At 45.5% G+C, this 17,337-nt stretch overlaps 2 protein-coding genes across 2 annotated transcripts; one reads left to right on the forward strand and one right to left on the reverse strand.

Moving 5' to 3' along the window:
- Positions 1 to 1,305: 1,305 nt before the first annotated feature.
- Positions 1,306 to 10,638, forward strand: LOC103055836 (RNA-binding protein 4B). Its single transcript, XM_007431277.3, has 4 exons — positions 1,306 to 1,452; positions 2,733 to 3,155; positions 6,765 to 7,422; positions 10,004 to 10,638. Exons 2-3 carry the CDS (start codon positions 2,744 to 2,746, stop codon positions 7,412 to 7,414), a joined length of 1,062 nt encoding a protein of 353 aa, XP_007431339.1. The 5' UTR covers positions 1,306 to 1,452; positions 2,733 to 2,743; the 3' UTR covers positions 7,415 to 7,422; positions 10,004 to 10,638.
- Positions 10,639 to 11,250: 612 nt separating this feature from the next.
- On the reverse strand, positions 11,251 to 17,314 carry CCDC87 (coiled-coil domain containing 87). The gene has a single exon (XM_025168586.2). It carries the CDS (start codon positions 17,141 to 17,143, stop codon positions 14,537 to 14,539), a length of 2,607 nt encoding a protein of 868 aa, XP_025024354.1. The 5' UTR covers positions 17,144 to 17,314; the 3' UTR covers positions 11,251 to 14,536.
- Between the last annotated feature and the right edge of the window lie 23 nt (positions 17,315 to 17,337).

The raw sequence follows: 17,337 nt of genomic DNA on the forward strand, positions 1-17,337 counted from the left end.
ACTATCTAGCACAGACCATACTAAATTAGATGGACAACTGGTTTGATGATACAAAGAACTTAATTTCCCAGTTCCTGGGGCCTAACAGTCAACCAGCGTGCCCCATGAGCTCCATTCCTTTCCGCCCCTCTTACTTCATTCTCATCAGTGAGTTGCTTCAGCAATTCAAGTGGCTAATCAATTGATTCAATTTATTTTTTTTCCTCACAACTCTCTCCTTTTTTCTGGACCATGAGGAATAGAATAGAAAAAGTTAAATACTCCCTTGTGGTGAGCGTGACTCCTGGTGACTATACGGGCACATCTGTGAGATTCTCTGGGCAACAACCTGGAAGGTGACCTCCCAGAATGTTTCTTCCAACTTCCCAATCTGGCCCACCACCCTGGGATCTCCTGGTGGTCTCCCATCCAACCACTAACCAGCCTGATCCTGCTTAGTTTATTTTCCTTTGAAAAGCTTTACTTGTTGAATTGTTGCATAAAAGTGTAATAGTGCTGTACAGAAGTGTGGTGGTGCTACTTCCCAGCCCTTGTTGAGCCCAACAACTTTTACGCTATCCCAACCAAAACCATTAGAAGATCAGGAAAGGGAAGCCAGGGTTCAAATTCCCATTCAGCCAAAAGACTTCCAGAGTGATTTCTTCTGCCTTACCTACCTCACAGGGTTGTTGTGAGGATAAGTGGGATGCCTGGAAAGATGAGTAATAAATAATTATTCAACGAATGCATATTGATAAGCCTCCTTTCGTCCAGGAGCACAGCACCCATGGCCTTTTCTTCCCCCCTTTCTTTGTGGATCGTTCCGGTCAGCGCTTCTTCCTCCATCCCTTTTGAAAGTTCATCATGGAACCGTCCAGTTCCTCCTCTTCCTCCCTCCCCCTTGAGCAGTGTGGCCTCCCCCCGCATTCTCCGCATGGAACAGTCTGACCTCCCCCCGCATTCTCCGCATGGAACAGTCTGGCCTCCCCCCGCATCCTCCCGCATGGAACAGTCTGGCCTCCCCCCGCATCCTCCCCCGCTTTCGTCTTTCTCCCCTTCGCCCTTCCCCTTCTCCCAACTCAAGCACTGAATGACCTATCGTCTGCCCCGCCCCGTCTCGCCCGCCCCCGGATGTGTTACCTCCTTTTCCGCCTGTCTCCCGGCAAGCGTTAAGATTCCGTGCCTAATACGATTGGCCGAAGGGTTGACGTACACGCAGGAGGGAGCGGGGTCACCTCCCATCGCCTCACAGGACGAGAGCCAATCACTTCGGGACTTTTTTAAAGGCGGGAGCCGATTGGGTTCTCGTCTTCCAGCGACTTTCTGTCTTGTCCATTCATCCTGCCCGGCGTCTCTTGACGGGACCAATCAGGACCCAGCGGAGGGGACGGAGGCGGGCCAAACTGCTTGGAGGAGGACGTGAAGTTTAGTTGCCGCTGCCGCCGCCATTTTGTGCTGAGGGCTATCGCTGAGGTTCGTGAGGGGCCGGGCCGGACGGGCGGAGGAAGCGGGTGGCGGGGGAGATGCGCGGCTGTGGGACTGAGCTTGCGGACGCCTGCACGCAAAACTCAGGCCTTGGTCTTGTGCCTTGACTAACAATAATCCTTACTTCCTGACACGTACTGAGGGCATATACATAGAATATAAACACGCCCACAGCCGTACACTATGCACGCACATACACAATCATGGCTTCTGTGTGCAAAGTTATACTGGTATATAATTAATGTATATACTCGCCCACTCACAGAAACTGCCTATACACAGAAAGAAGCCTTTGTCATACGCCTTTCGGCAATAATCGTCTTTAGTTACAGGGTATTATAAAATATATGCGCGTGTACATATATTTGCGAGTGTGTGTGTGTAATCTCACAATAACACATTTTGGGGGGCCTGTTTCAGTAATTGTGTGAAATTAATATTAGTATATGTGTGTGTGTTTATATACTTACGTGCAACTCTGTTTATTTAGATGGTGCACACCTAAAACACACAAACTGGCAGGTCTTGGGCCTGTGCCTTTCAGTAATGACAATATGGTTGTTGCATATTATTGATATTGATAACACATGAAATAAAAACAAAAGTACTTAGAGGCCATAGTCATGTTCCTTGAAATAATAATGTTGCATTGACCGATCATTTATATGTTTTTGTTTTTATTATGTCTAGCAACTATGAACTTTGTTTTCAGCACATAGAGAAGGTACAGTGCTGACTTGAAGAAGCAGACTGAAAAGTCTTTTAAGCCAGTGTGGTGAAACACTAGAATTATTACTGGATTTTTCATTTAGGAAATCTGGTTTCTGCTCCTCTGTAACCCTTTAATACTGTTCCCATATAGATGTAATCACAAAACCATTCTTGTCCCTTGCTGGGGAGATTTTCTTGGACCTCTGCTGCATGTCCATAAGATCCTTCCTGTGATTTAGGACTCTGATTACATAACGTGCTAAATCAAGGGGAGCCTTTCTGCATATAGTAGATTTTCCCTGCTATTGTTTTTTCCCACTGAGAGGTGCTAGTAAGAGAGGAAGCTAGCAGTGGTGGCAGCTTCCTCCACACAATTAGGACCACTTAAAGTTAATGCTTGAAGAGGCTGATGAAATTCCCTAAGCAAACTTAAGGGAGGTTGTCTTTGATCAATACAGTCTCCTGGGCTTTTTTGTTGCTGCTGAATTGTCTCATGCTGTTTGTGCTTTTAGTTGTTAAGGGCAGACTAATGCATCCTTCTTTACTCCCCTGCTCAGCTCTAGCCACCATGGTGAAACTTTTTATTGGTAACCTCCCCCGGGAAGCCACGGAGCAGGAGATCCGCTCTCTTTTCGAGCAGTACGGGCGAGTCCTGGAGTGTGACATCATCAAGAACTATGGCTTTGTGCACATTGAGGACAAGACAGCGGCTGAAGATGCCATCCGCAACCTGCACCACTACAAGCTGCATGGTGTCTGCATCAATGTAGAAGCCAGTAAAAACAAGAGCAAGGCTTCCACTAAGCTACATGTGGGCAACATCAGCCCCACGTGCACAAACCTGGAGCTGCGGTCCAAGTTTGAGGAGTATGGCCCTGTGCTTGAGTGTGATATCGTGAAAGATTATGCCTTTGTGCACATGGAGCGAGCTGAGGATGCCGTTGAGGCCATCAGAGGCCTTGACAACACAGAATTCCAAGGTGGGAAGTGGGGTAAGGGTGGGAGTGGAAGCCGGAAGTCAAAGTTTCCCCCGTACTGCCTTTCCTCCCCATAGGAGGTAATTTCCAGAGAATCATATTTAGCCATCTGGGGGCCACAGCTGGTAATGTTGTCCACTGGTTTAGTTCTGTACTTGATTAGTCTGATTTCTGATGCCAAGTATTTGGTTTCAAGATAGATTGAATTTAAATGCATTTTGTATTTCAGCAAAGATGTTTTTCAGTGACCTACTGCTTATTAGAAAGGAGATTCATCTAAATTAGGATTCATCCAAATTAGGATTGCTGTTTATGAAAAACAAGACCAAAAATGATTTCACATAAAAGTTTTGAGGCCCATGAGATTAATAATAGTAGTTCTCTTTACTAAAATTATCATCCTTTCTGTTCATTGAATGCTCAAAGGAACACCATTAAAATAAGGCAATTAAAACCACAGTAAATTATGCAAATGCTGTAAGAATATCGCTGAACGCAGCAAGTATATTATATTTAATAGAAGAAGACTATTAAAATTCAAAGGCATTAGTTTCTAGCTTAGTTTGCAAATTATCCACCCTGCTCCCCCACTTCATTAGGTTTCCAATGCATCACGTTTAGGGCAGAAAGGAGAAAGGGCGTCCTCTTGCTTGTTTTTATTAATATTAGAAAAATACATTGTAGGAGTTGTCACTTTGTATTTAGACCTTCAGTTGATTAACTGATAACAGTATGCAATGTGGTCGATCAGAGTTGGTCTGATTGGTGGTTGGCTTCATATGATGCTTGGCCTTGGTTTGTTTAAGCAGAGTTTATTGAGCAAACTGTAGTTGGCTGGACTTGTACAGAATGCCAAGTCATCTTAATCAATCCACAAAGACTGGGTTCACATAACACGCTAAGCCAAGCCGGACAGACCACATACTGGCTTAGAATCGTGGGAAACTGGCTGGTGAGATATTGAACTATACCAATCAGTCTTTTGGGGCCTATCTGACAGAGGAGTGAATCTTGATCCTAGTCTTCTCATTTCCTTCCTGCTCCATTTCCTGCCTGTTCATTAATAAATACATGAAAAGGCTTCCATGCCTCTTTTTTTCACAAGCCCTTCATATTCCTCTCTGGTGTTCCCTCTAGTCAACGTTACTGAGCCTTCTCCATCCCAGTCCCTCAGCCAGCCTTCTTTTGGGCCCCTGTATTTCTCTCCTGTTTCTTCCTGATTTACCATCCTCCTTGCTGTGATTTGATTCCTTCTTCCCCTCTTCTTGCTGCCAATAGCAAACCTGTTTCCTAATGTCCTGCATTAGATTTTCAACTCAGCTTTTTTATTTCTGTCTCAGAAGTTGCGGAATTGTAACAACTTTCTTCCAAGGTTGTTACAACTAATGTTGAGCACCCTAGCAGATTTGTGGTCAACTGTTAAAAATCTACAACACAGAGGTTGGTGCAAATGCATTAAAATAAAATTTTGGCTGTATTTTAGGAGAAATCCCAAATATTTCCTCTGTTTAACTGAGGTGGCATCTGCAGGTGACATATACTGGCAGTTTGTTCATGTTTCCTACTAATTAGCAGAACTATAATTATTCATAATATAATTATAAGAAATTTTTCTATAACATAAGAAATTTTTACTATTTCTTTTATCTTTCACTTACCTGGAAGACTCTTGAGTATAGTGTGATGATATCAGAAGAGAGGTTGGTCACAACCTAGCAATGGACTTGAGGCTGGTTCATGGACATTATTTTGAGAAAGTTTGTTTATTCAATTTATATGGCCACCCCACTTGCAGATGCAACTCTGGGCAGCTAACATCAGGCTAAAATTGACAATCAAAAAGCCCCAAAGCAACAAGAATAAAAACATAGCATGCCTTTAGATAGAAAGCTGTATTTGTGGTGGGAAAAGGCCTGGATAGCAAAGTGTTGGGGTGATAGTGTGCATTGAAATACAACGTTATACTGTGGATTAAGGAGTTGAACAATTAAGGGAAATGTTTCCTTGGTCCAGTTTTGTAGCTAGTGCATTGGTGGTATGTGTCTTTCTGCTAATGGTATTTTATTAAGTCTCAGTGATGTGTGCCAAACCAGTAATAAATATACTGAATTTCAGAAATGTAAAGCAACGGTAGTAGCTTAAAAAAAATCTCTTAGTGATTCAGGGAAGAGCCTGATTCCCTAGATGTCTGAAATAGAGAGATGGAGAAAGTGATATAAGTGGCATTTGAATTTTTTCTCCCTTTTCTCAGTCTCTGATTACAGTGGATGAATTTTGATGCAGCAGTTTGAAGTGCAGGGGCTGTCTGCCTCTAAAGTGGATTGCCTGCACTGTGTGCAGGTAGGAGTTGACACAGGTGGAGGATTACTTACAAAATGAAATCAGGAGGGCTGAAGCTGGAAACCTAATAAACTATTTCTAGAGTGCCAAATTGGGATGTTTGATGAATTGCTTAAACAGTGCCAGCATCTCTACTGAGTGATATCATGTGCTGGTTAGCAACTTGACCCAATGGGACAGAAACAGGCAACGGCAGTGCAAAGAATTTACAAAGCTGAGTTGCATGTGGTCTCCTGGGGGCTTCCTCTGTTTTCTAATGTCAGAGTTCTCTGTAAGTTATGGTACAGAAACCAACACCACTTATGTGCCATGTTTGGAAATCTTAGAAGGACCAAAAGGCTTGGGAGTGTTCTGCGTTGGACTAACTGTTCAGAATCCATGTCTGATTTGAGCTTAGTTCTGGCTAGACTTAGGAAGAAGGGTGTTTTTTTCTTACAAATTGTCTTACTGGCACACGGTGGTCCAGGCACTCCTGTTGTTCCTAGCTCTTGGACTAGACTTTTCTTTAGGTACAAAATCACACTGTCAGGAATAAAGTACAGGCCACTGACAGAGACCTGAACTGATTGTTTATGCTCCATACCTCAGGAGCACTAAGCCTGCAAGAACCCTTCCGCAGAATAAATGAAACCTGTCTGAATCATTCCACATCAGCTCTTGCCTGCAAGGAACAGGGTCAGGCAGTGCCATGCCCGCAGAAGAGTAAAACTGGAGAAGGAAGGAAGAACAGATCATGCTATGTTAGTGGGAAATAGATCTGAAGATGTTCAGAACATTTAGCTTAAGTATAAGAATCATTACTTTAAAGCTCAGTAACAGCAACTCTGATTGTCCTGGAGTTACTAGAAAACTGGAAGCTGTATGTCACCATTGGCGGCTCTGAAGTAAATAAGCTTTCACGTTCTGGTAATAAGATTCTCGGGGTTTGACCTATAATTTGTTATCTGCCTTGCAGGCCTGTCAAAACATTTCTGTTTCTTAGTGGCCGGCATCAAACGGGGGAGACGAATTAAACACTTTGTATTCCTAAACAGGATAGAATAACTCTCTTGCTGCCAAATGCTTCGTTTCCTGAGTATAACTTACTGGTCACTCCAGACCAGAAGAGGCACCATGTCCGTGAACAGCTGCTGGCTTGCCTCTTGACCCATTAGTTGTAGCGGGTTATTCCCTGGTTGGTTGTTTTTGTAAAAATTCTGAGCTGCTGTGCTTTTGCTTTGAATTGTCTTAACAAATCTTTATAGCTGCCCTTCTTGCGTCTGTTTCTTCAAGGCAAACGAATGCGCGTGCAGTTGTCCACCAGCCGGCTCAGGACCGCGCCCGGGATGGGAGACAAGAGTGGCTGCTACCGGTGTGGGAAGGAGGGTCACTGGTCTAAAGAGTGCCCAGTAGATCGCACGGGGCAAGTGCCTGAGTTGACCGAAACTTATAGCGAGCAATATGGAATGGTGCGCACCCCCTACCCTACGGGCTATGGGGATCCCATGTATTACGATGACCCCTATGGAATGGTGGACTACTATAAACGGTACCGCGCGAGAAACGCTGCGGCATATGGGGCTTCTGCATACGACACTTATGCGGAGCACACCATGGCCCAGTATTCCCAGTACGCCCAGTACTCACAAGCCACAGCCATGGCCAGTCGCCTCTCTACCACCTTAGACCCCTACGAGAGGCCCTTGCTGCCAACCTCGGGAACTGCAGCCGCGGTAGCTGTCGCTGCTGTGGCCGCGACGTCCTCATTTTACACCCGGGATAGAAGCCCTCTGCGTCGCTCGGCAGCTGCGGCTTCCACCGCTGGAGACGTGTACGGATACGAGCGCGTTCAGCTGTCTCCCGTCCCGCGATCCTCCCTCTACGATGTCCAGCGTTTCGGGCGGGATGCAGGCGCGGACAGGTTGCGATACTCCGCGTATTGAGTCTCGAGGTGAGAGCGTTTTTTTCATGAGTAGCTTGGAGGAGGAGGGGGATGGCGCATCGATGTTGCTGCTGGTGAGACTTGGGAAACGGGTCTGCGGCTGGGTGTGTCTCAGGAAGATACCTTCTGGCATCTGCTGGGCTCTGCAGCTCTTAACCATTAGCAGCCGTAACTTGTGGAACAGACTAGGCTGCTTGGTGTGGGAGAGGAAATCGAGACCATTGTCCTCAGAAAAGAGAGAGGCCACTATAGGCACATGCAAAACTCACCAATTAGGAACGGAACATTCTGGAGAATGCCAAACGTGCCATCTGCAATAATTTCCAGAAGTAAATCTTCCAAACTGAAAGTGGTTCAGAGTGTCCCAGAGATAATTTTGCCCCCAAACTCTCCTGGTTAATCCAATATGCCACGTCCAGGACACCTCAAACTGCTTCTGGTACAAAGGATTTACTTCTAGAAGCCACCAACCCACCACCCAAAATGCATGGCTGTTTCAGAGTTCTCCAGAATGTTTGTTCCCAAATCAGTGAGTTTTGTTCCTCCCTACTTGTATGTTTTGGTACAGGGTCAGACTCACGGTTGTCTTCCCTGGGAGGAGTGGACTCCACTCTTATTCCTGAAATCCTGGCTAGGCTTGTCCATTGTTTTTTCCTCCCTCACTACTCTTCTGTTTTCTCTTCTGTTCCTATTGCCCTACATACTTGCATTCTGCTCCCAGGACTGTCAGTGCCTTGTTCCTTCCTCCTTGCATGTATCCCAGTATGCAACATAAAACCTAAAATTAGGGTGCACGGGCCACACCTTGATTGACAGAAGATGGCACAGCTTTTGACCAAAGCTGCTTGGAAACTGGAGAGCAAGTTGTTGAATTACAGAAGACCCCCCAGTGTATAATCTCTGAGCCTACTCCATGTCTGCAGGAGGTTCTATTCTGACTCTCTTTCTTGGTGTCTGTGTGTTGGCTGGGCCCTTCAGAAAATGCCTCCAAATTTTTCAGAGATCATATTCAGCCAGAGATGCAAATTTGGCAACTTGTTCCCTAAAAGTGGCTTACCTGAACAAAATCTAAATCCAGCTGGACCGGCTTTTGCTTCCATCAGTGGCTGAACCAGGTGCTTTACAAGCAGAAGCGAAGTTCATATCCAGTAGTATCTGAATTAATTTGTGTAGGCCTTCATTTAGCCACTGTGGCTAATAGCTGCTAGTAACAGCCCCCCTCTGCAAATATGTCTTAACTCTTAAAAGTCCATAGATGCTCATGGCCACCAGCACATCTTCTAGTGGATTAATTCCTTTAGAATTGATATAAAAGATTGCTTTGTTTTTGTCCATCCTTAAGTCATTGTGATTTATTTCCACTGGGTGACCCCAAAATCTAATTCTAGTGAAAGATATATTCTTTTCTTTTTCCAAATGGTTCATAATTTCATAAATAGCATAATATACTGTTCACTTCTTTCTATTTTTAAAAACTAGAAAAACATTCTAGTGTATCCTGACTCCTTGAAATCCTTTTCTGTACTTTCTTCCAGTTGCTTGGTGGCCTTTTACATATGAGGCAACCAGAGCAATTTTCAAGATTCTACATACGACCAAGCAACAGACGTATACTATGATATGTTTATTTGCAGCCCTTTCCTACAGTCCCAAAGAGTGAATTCCTGTCCCTGCAATATCAGACTACAATACTTTCACTGGGGTTTCTGTCACTGTCCCCAAATGTCCCTCTCCCTTAGGAGTAAAGACCCACCAGCATATTGGCATTCATCCGAAAGTTCAGTTTTGTGCACTGAGGTTGGGGAAGATGGGTAGCCAGTGTTGAAGGTCCCTCTGGTCACCTTTTGCTTGTAAATAAGAGTAATGGCTCCTCTGATAGTCAGGTTTTTGTGGTTCTTGTGCATTTTTGGTGAAAAATAGGTTAACCAGAATTAATCCAGCCTGAACAGCCCTGACAGGGTCCGTCGCTCACAAGTAAGTAGGAGGATCTACGTTTTTCATGTAGAAGAACCCTAAGTTCAGTTCCCAGTGTTTCCGGTTAAGAGGATCAGGGAGACGGTGATAGGAAAGATATTCTTCTAACACAACCATTGGAAAACTGCTGCCAGTGTGGATAATAGATGGTAGCCATCTGACCAGATGGAGCTCAACCTTAGATCTGTTCCAAGGGTCAACTTGTGACGATGACCAACCTTTCAGAAGACCTAGAAGCACCTAATACAGAAAGAACACTAGCACTTTGGGGGTTGCCAGTAAATGGAGAGGCGCTAGTCTCTAATGTTTGTTTTTAAAGGAATGTTTTATTTTAAGTTTGACAATAACATCTTCCTGCCCTGCCCCTCATCCTTAAGACACTAAACTAAGATGGTCTGTAGCCCAACAAGGAGAATGTTCTTCCAGAACTGTTTCCAAAAGAGCAGTTAATATTCTGACAATCTTTTTTTCCCCCCTCTGATCAACTACACTCCCCGCTCTTCCCGCCTGAGTTGATGCTCTAGGAATGTGGGTGGGCTTGGCCATGGAAGTGCAGGTCTTTCTAGGCAGCCCCCAGCACTGAGCCTGCAAATGAATTGTGTCTTTTATTTTTCAGGTAGGCTATTTGAGGGCTGGACATCGGGCTCCTGTGGCGCGTTCACGTCAAAACTATGCCAGGCTTCACGATGTGTCGATTTGTGTTTAGCATGGTCTCACTAATGGACATTCTGTGTCTCTGCGAAGCTTAGTGACAGCTAACGTTCCCTCTTCTTTTCTTTTCTTTTTTTTAATTCCCCAAGCATTGTTGGAGAGAAGGGAGGGCAGGGCCCTAGGAATTGGGAGAGAGGGTTGCTGGTAACAGGTCTTGCACCCTTTGCTTTGTTGATCTCTGTCTAAGCCAGGACTTCGAGCATAGACAGAGTGACACCAGGGGAAACAAGAGACAAATACTCGGCCTTCCAAGCCGAGCTTTGGGCCATTGCTTTTCATCCCAGTTCGACTTGTGACTTTCCGTTCCCCTGTGTAGGCTTAATTTTGGAACTGAATTATCTAGTTGATCCAGTTCTCCTTTTTTATTTTTTATTATGAGAAGACATTGTCATATTTGGTAGCTTCCTGAGTTTTGACTCTTCCTGTAGAAATCTTTCATTTTGCTATTGATATTAACCTGTGACTTTTTGTTCTTTTGAAGTTGACCTTTCTCTCTTTCCTTTTTTTTTTCCTTCTCCAATATAATAAAACATTTGTAACAGATCCTCGGAAGTGTCTGTTTTATGCATCTTGGTTGAAAGGACAACCGTGCCTGTTATGAACACTCTTGTGATTTTGCATCCAAGTAGAACGAAAGGCACTGCATGAGTGCTCAGCTCAGCTGCCTGCAAAACGCAGTCCTGTTCAAGGGCAAAAAGCTAGAAGTTTCTTTTCCTGGAAAAGGGGTCAAGATTAATTTCCATTCAGAATTAGGCTTTTTCATTTTGTTTAGGCAGGAAGGGGTATAAAGATCTTATTTCATATTTCAATTTGCACAACCTAGGAAGATTTGGCCTCTTGGTGCTCATTGTGTCCCTCAGTTTCTTGACACATGAAGATTTCTCCAGAATGTGCACTAACGTTATCTAGCTTGTGGCCTGTGATTGGTGGAGGACTGAGCAGATTGGCAGTAAAATGTTCACATCAGATGCTCTTTTATGACGTTTTAATGAACTAGTTTAAAATATTGATCCATCTAATCATTTTAGCTATTCTTTCTATAAGCTCCTTCCATATCTGGGGTAGTTGCTCTGAGTCCCCTCTTAACAAAAAGGCTCCGTTAAGCTAGTTTTAATCTTTCAAGAAACTTCCCCAGGGTGTTTTGCAGTTTTGTTTACCTTAGTTTCTTTTATTATTTTATTAAATTTTTATGCTGCCCATCTCCCCCAATGGGTGACTCTGGGCAGCTCACAATAAAACCAAAGACCCAAGAACCATTAAAAAATGATACCATATAAATAGTTAAAATTAATTAATTAAAATCAGACTATTAAAAACAACCCTATACATAAATACTAAAAAATGTTCAAGATGACCGGGGGGGGAGGTCAATTACCCCACAAGCCACTTCCACTGATGGGAACCCCCATCCAGCCCCCAGGCCTGGCATAGCCAGGATTTCACACCCTTCCTGAAGGCCATGAGAGTTCCACTTCTGTGGGGTGGAGGAGCAGCAAATTTATTTCCGCCCCCTTTATTCTTAAAAGAATAAATGCACGTGGGAGGCACTATGAAGGAATCAGAACTCATGGATGGGAGAACAATAGTCTTGTAGTGTAAGGCATTTTGATTTTGCTGCTCCCAGTCCAAAAATATCCCACACACACTGGTCAACATGATGACAGGCTATCACAATGGTATCATGTATAACCCTGGAATGGCCAGTGGGCAAAAACATCATTCCCACTGCCCAGTGCCTCCAAGGGGCTTGTGCAGTAAATATTCCTGATGGTTGATTCTCAGTGGATCCTGTCCTTCACCCAATAAAACACTGTACAGTAGCTTTGGCAACAACTCTGCTGGGTGAAGCCTCCTGGCTACTTCAGTTCCCAACCACCACATAAAACAATTCACGTAAGTTTGGGAATGAAAGCATGATAGTGTTAGCGGAGGAAGAGGAATGGGGGCCACATTCACGAGACCCTCAAGTACAAAAAAGGGATGTGAATCTGAATTCTTGGAACAAGATTGGTGTTAGCATCCAGTCTGCCGCTTCTACCGTGATGGGTACACCCCATCTCCCAGACAGTTGCCTTTTTTATGACCAGAGAAAGCAACCAACTGCCAATTAAACCAAATCTCTGATCAGTAAGCAAGTGCAATGCCTCTGAGAATGTGGAGAGGGAGAAATATCTAGAATCAGACATTATACATTTTTTCCAGCTTTAGTTGTCCTTCAGACCATTGGGAACCTGACTGCATGCCCACTCTAGGGTAAGGTGAGCTACACCACATCTCTACAAGACAGAAGTGGCAGAAAGCAGCCATTTATTCATAAGTCCTTAAAAATAACCACCCTAGAATCCTTGGAAATGATTCAGATCAGCTTCATTCCATATCAGGTTTCAAGTGAATAAATAATCCCAGATAACAGCAAAGGACTCTGCATATTGCGTCTGTTTACTCCTGTATCCATCTTTTCTATTGCTTTCCTTGTCCAATTCTAGACTCTAAATCCATTGAGACACAGGTTCCGTAAAATATCCTGCAAACTAATGGTGTGGTAAACATGAGAAAGTAGTAATACATGCGGCTGAGTCTCTGAAATAAAGAGAATCTGTTGAGCCCCTTGAAGATTTACTTTATGGCTGGCCAGGGTGCCTACACTTACTTCAGATTCTCAACAAAGTGAATTAACCTGCTTTCTGGGTTCACGCAACACACTGTACCCAACGAAATGAACTGAGTTTGGCCAACAAGCCAGAAACTAACCAAGGTTACCACTGACCACACTTAGCATATGCAAAGGCAGCTACGTCTTGAACTGACTTGGTTCAGCGTATAGGGCAAACCCATTGCATTCTGTGTACATTATGTGAGTTGCTTCTGGGAGTGTCGGCCTTAACAGCTTTCCATCCATTCACTAAATCATAGATGACTGATATGTAAACCAAACCATTGTTTCCCTGGTTCACGCCACATGGGCAGCCAAGTCATTTAAAGGACCTGGCAACTGTATTCATACAACATGCAAATATTTATTATTTTTTATTTTAACCTGCTGTTGGAGGATTATTATTTTTTTGTAGCATGGCTTTTTGTGTGAGCCCAGTTTGTTTGGTTAATTTCTGACTCAATGTGACACAGAAAATGGGTGAGGTAAGCAATCAAGCTAAACATGTTGTGTGAACAGAGCCACAGTGCAGCATGGCAGGAAGGGTGCAGCTTCATATCGGAGCCTATGGTTTCATACAAAAATCACAGGTTTGATCCTCTGCACCTGCAGAATACAACGTGAAAAGATGCTGGTTGACACCTTGGAACGCAACGCCCATCAGCACTTGGTGTCTGACTCAGTGCAAGGCAGTTTTCTCCAGTCCAACAACTGGCAGCTGTTTTGCAGGGGGAGAGCTGGTTTCTGTTCCAAACCCTTTTCTTGTTGTCTGAAGTGGTGTTCTGCAAAAGCCAGCTGTTTTTTTTAAACATTCAAGTTGAAGAGCCCAGGGCGGAAGTATTACTCTTCCTCCCCTTCAGACCTTCCCCTTATTTTTCAATGCCTACTCCTTAGTGAGTCCTCCTGCATTTACGAATATGAGCCTATCATTGTCCCTTCATTCCCCTAGGATGCCAGTGCAAGTTGCGCCCAACAGTTTGTCCTTACCTTGGTGTGAATGGGAGGAGAAAGGCTGTGTTGGGGACACGTATGCTGCTGGATGCGGCCTTTGCAAGATCATCTGGTGCTGGAGAAGTGGGCAGCAGGGTTTGGTGCGTGCATTATGGGACATTTTTGTGCACTATGCTGAGGAAAGGAATCGTGCTTTGGAGCTTTTCCAGGACTGATTGGTGGTCAGCAATTAAATTCTGGACGATCCGACAAGGCACTGCTTAACAGTAGCAGCCAGTATCCTACTGGCAGCAGAGAAAGGAGATAGGACGATGTTAATGAAAAAAGAAAACAAGGATATGAGACCAGACCGGCCCAACATGGGTGTGTAAGCCATATCTGCCCTAGAGGTTGGTACCATTTAAAATTGCTGCTACTGCTTTAAAGCCATGAGGACCAGAAACCTATTTTTCAATTAAAGAGAAATTTCTCAGCAATTGCAAATCCTTCAGCAGGTTATATTTGCAAGTAAGGCAAACCTCACAAACTCCCAACTGCAGTTTTGCTACTCTTTGTGAGGCCGTGTGTTTGGCAGGATATTGCTATTTGCCTCCAACCACGTTCTGTCTTCCTGCAGACCTCCGGCTCATCCCTTCTGAAAAATCTCCTTTGGCTTTTCCATAACAGAAGAAAAGGGATCTTAACAGACAGCTGACACCACCTCCATTTTTCTCTGCCTTAGAAACTTGGGGTGGGGGGAGGGAAATAGCAGATGGAGGAATCTGATGCAGGGGCACAAAAGGGGTCTCTGTGTGCTTCTGAAGCACCAAACATTCACTGGACAGTGATGCCAATCTAAGGAAGAGGGGAAAGTCTTCTCTGGCTCCCTTTCTGGACTGCTCTCTTCAAAACTATGGCCCGACGCTCTTGCTGCAGCCAATAAAGCATCTCCACTATGTCTCGCTCCATTTTATCGAGGTACGGGCGACCCTTGAAAGTCACTGTATCATTGAAGGCATCTTTGATGTGTTTCAGGATAATATGGAGCTCTAGATTGTACTGGTCCAACTCGAAACTCAAGTGGCTTCTGATTTTTGACTCTTGTATTCTGGTGGCAAATGAACCTTGCTCCTTGCTGAATAAGCGGTTAGGATCTGAAGCAGTTTGCTCAAACTCTTCTATTTCAGCCAGCAGGAGCTCCCTGTCTTGGATCAGCTGTGCAGCTATTTCCCAAGAATTCAGCATGTCTGGAAGCAAGAAGTAATACTGGTTGGAACTGTACTTGATGGCCATATCCAGCCTTTCCCGTTCAGAGAAATGAAGAACTGTCCACAGCCTTTCCAGTCTCCTCTGTAGGACACTGAGATCTTCAAGCTTATGGTCACAAGTAAGCAAAGCTTCCGGTCCTTCCAACCTGACATTAGTAGTATTCCAAAATCCGGTGTGAAATTGTTCTTTTTGAGATTGAAGCTCGGCAGCTTTTAGCTCTTTTCTCTTCCCTTTTTGTTTCTTTACTTCAGCTTCATTTAACATAGACTGAACATCTTTCTCCATCACATCCTCGTTGTCCTCTTTAGGGTTGTACAAATGAAATATTACTGGTAAATAGTCAGAATCACTGTTACTGATGTATTTCAAGTATTCATCAGTGCTAAATGTGGCTTTCCACCATTTGAGCCAAGAGGCATATTGTTTTGAAGCTAACTTCTTCCTTGGTAGACTTGCGGTTTGTGGTGAGTCTACAACTTCCTCTGGAATGAATGGCCCAGCTGGGAGAATTTTACTGAGCTCTGTATTAATTATCTGCTCATTTTTTTTCTTAGTCAGCGTTGAGGAAGCAAAGCAGGAATGACGATCTAGCGTAGCAGCAGGTAACTCTATCAAGGGCCCTTGGTCAAACTTCAAGTGGTCCTTAGGAATAGTGTTCATCAGTTCCTTGTATATCTCCTTGACGTCTTCTCCAGTGTAAAGATTTGCATCCAGTGACTTCATGGTAGCAGGACTTATCTCACCCAGGAGATGGTTGTAAATTGGTAAAGATCTGTCCATAGTCACAGTTTCTGAATAGTGTCTTTCAGACACCTGCAGATCAGCTGCCTTTACCACCATCCCATCATGGACTTTGACATTTACTGTTGTTGCCTGTGGATGAGAGGCTGGGGCAGCAATTATGGTGTTTCTCCGCTTCATCTCAAAACGCTCCTCCTGTTGCAGGGACTGAAGCATTCTCTGGAGCTGCAGCTGGCGAGTCTCATTTGCTTTGCTCCACGTCAAAGCTTTGATGAGGGGAGGGAGATCTAGATCATTATCCTGCTCTCCTTTCCACTGACTATTCTCCAAGATGGAGCCCTGAACCAGCCTCTGAAGGTCTTCAGCCAGGGCTTCAGGACCCCTGAATTCAACATCTTCAGGGGATTCAGTGTAGCAACAAAGCAGATCAGGGGTGATACGGCGAGGGGTTAAATGGATACCTAGTTCGTCGGCTAAAAGCTTCCCTACTCTCATATTGGGCAGTGACTGGCTCCTAAGAAAGACAGTACTTGGTCTAAACTGCTGAGACCTTGACCTGACACCGGAGGCACTGTAGAAACAAGGGGTTGTGACAGCAGCACAGCTCATTTGCTCCAGGAAGTTAACCTTCCTTGGGGTTGGTAGGTTTAACTTTTTTATTTTACTCATGTCCAACAAGGGTAACTCCTCGAGCTCCTTCACATCCTGGGCGATCTTTTCTTTCTCCGTTAGCACGTGGGGTCGGATATGCCTGATGAAGTAGCAGATGGTGATACCCAGGCGGGAGCCCAGGGCACGGGTGGTCATCGGGCCAAAGGGGCTAGAGGATTTTGCAAGCGAATCCAGCTGGTGGTCCGTCAGCTTCTTCATCTCCCATACCAGGCGCTGCCGGACATCTGCCACGTTGAGAAATTTGGAGCAGTCCAGGGAGAGCTGGGCAGAGAAGCGAATGAGGTTGGCACAGTCGGTGAAGATGCCCCGTAGCCGGCAGCACTCCATGAGGCCCACATAGTGCCGGAAGAGGTGCTTGCTCACCAGGCCGATGTAGGTCAGCAGGTGCTGGTAGAGCTCCCGGTTCGTGTCGGCGCTGAAGGCCGGGTCGTGCAACAGACGCTGGAGGTCCTTGAAGGCGTGCTTGACCTCAGTCAGGATGATGTCTCGGAAGGCCCGCAGGTGCTGAGGGTGGGCGCGTGCCTCCTGAGGCCCCGGCTGCAGCCGGGCCCGCACCAGCTGCAGGAGGGCAGAAAGGGAGATGGGCACAGGCACCTCCTCCTGGCTGGGCGGGCTGAGCGCCAAGTGGGACGACGAGGGCTTCACTTTGGTGTAACTGGTGGGGAAGAGGGACAGCGGCGTCATGATGCGCTGGTACTGCTCGTGCAGCTGCTGAGCCATCATTCGCGTGTCCTCGAGGGCGTACAGTGGGCGCTCGGGAGGCGACGCGCTCGAGGCCATGGCGGGGAACCGAGGAGCCGCCGCCGCCCGACCCGAAAGCGGCTTTCAGAGTCGCCATGGCAACCGCGCGGTGCGGCGCCGATCGAGGTCCGGGCGGAGCGCTAGGCTGCCGGCTCCAGTTCCGGGCCGCGCTCGCGTAGGAGGAGGGACTTCGACGGCGTCGACTGCGCATGACCGTCTCCCAGCGGCAGGAG

This window comes from Python bivittatus, unplaced genomic scaffold (genome assembly GCF_059951505.1).
Source record: "Python bivittatus isolate LINGU-HERP-01145 unplaced genomic scaffold, Pbiv_v1 ctg000180_np1212, whole genome shotgun sequence".
NCBI classification, from domain to species: domain Eukaryota; kingdom Metazoa; phylum Chordata; class Lepidosauria; order Squamata; family Pythonidae; genus Python; species Python bivittatus.

Bases quoted from the DNA above. Each gene is read 5' to 3' on its own strand.
- LOC103055836 (XM_007431277.3), top strand. From the start codon at position 2,744: ATGGTGAAACTTTTTATTGGTAACCTCCCCCGGGAAGCCACGGAGCAG. The intron at 3,156-6,764 runs GTGGGAAGTGGG...TGTTTCTTCAAG, and splicing joins TGACAACACAGAATTCCAAG to GCAAACGAATGCGCGTGCAG.
- CCDC87 (XM_025168586.2), bottom strand. From the start codon at position 17,143: ATGGCCTCGAGCGCGTCGCCTCCCGAGCGCCCACTGTACGCCCTCGAG.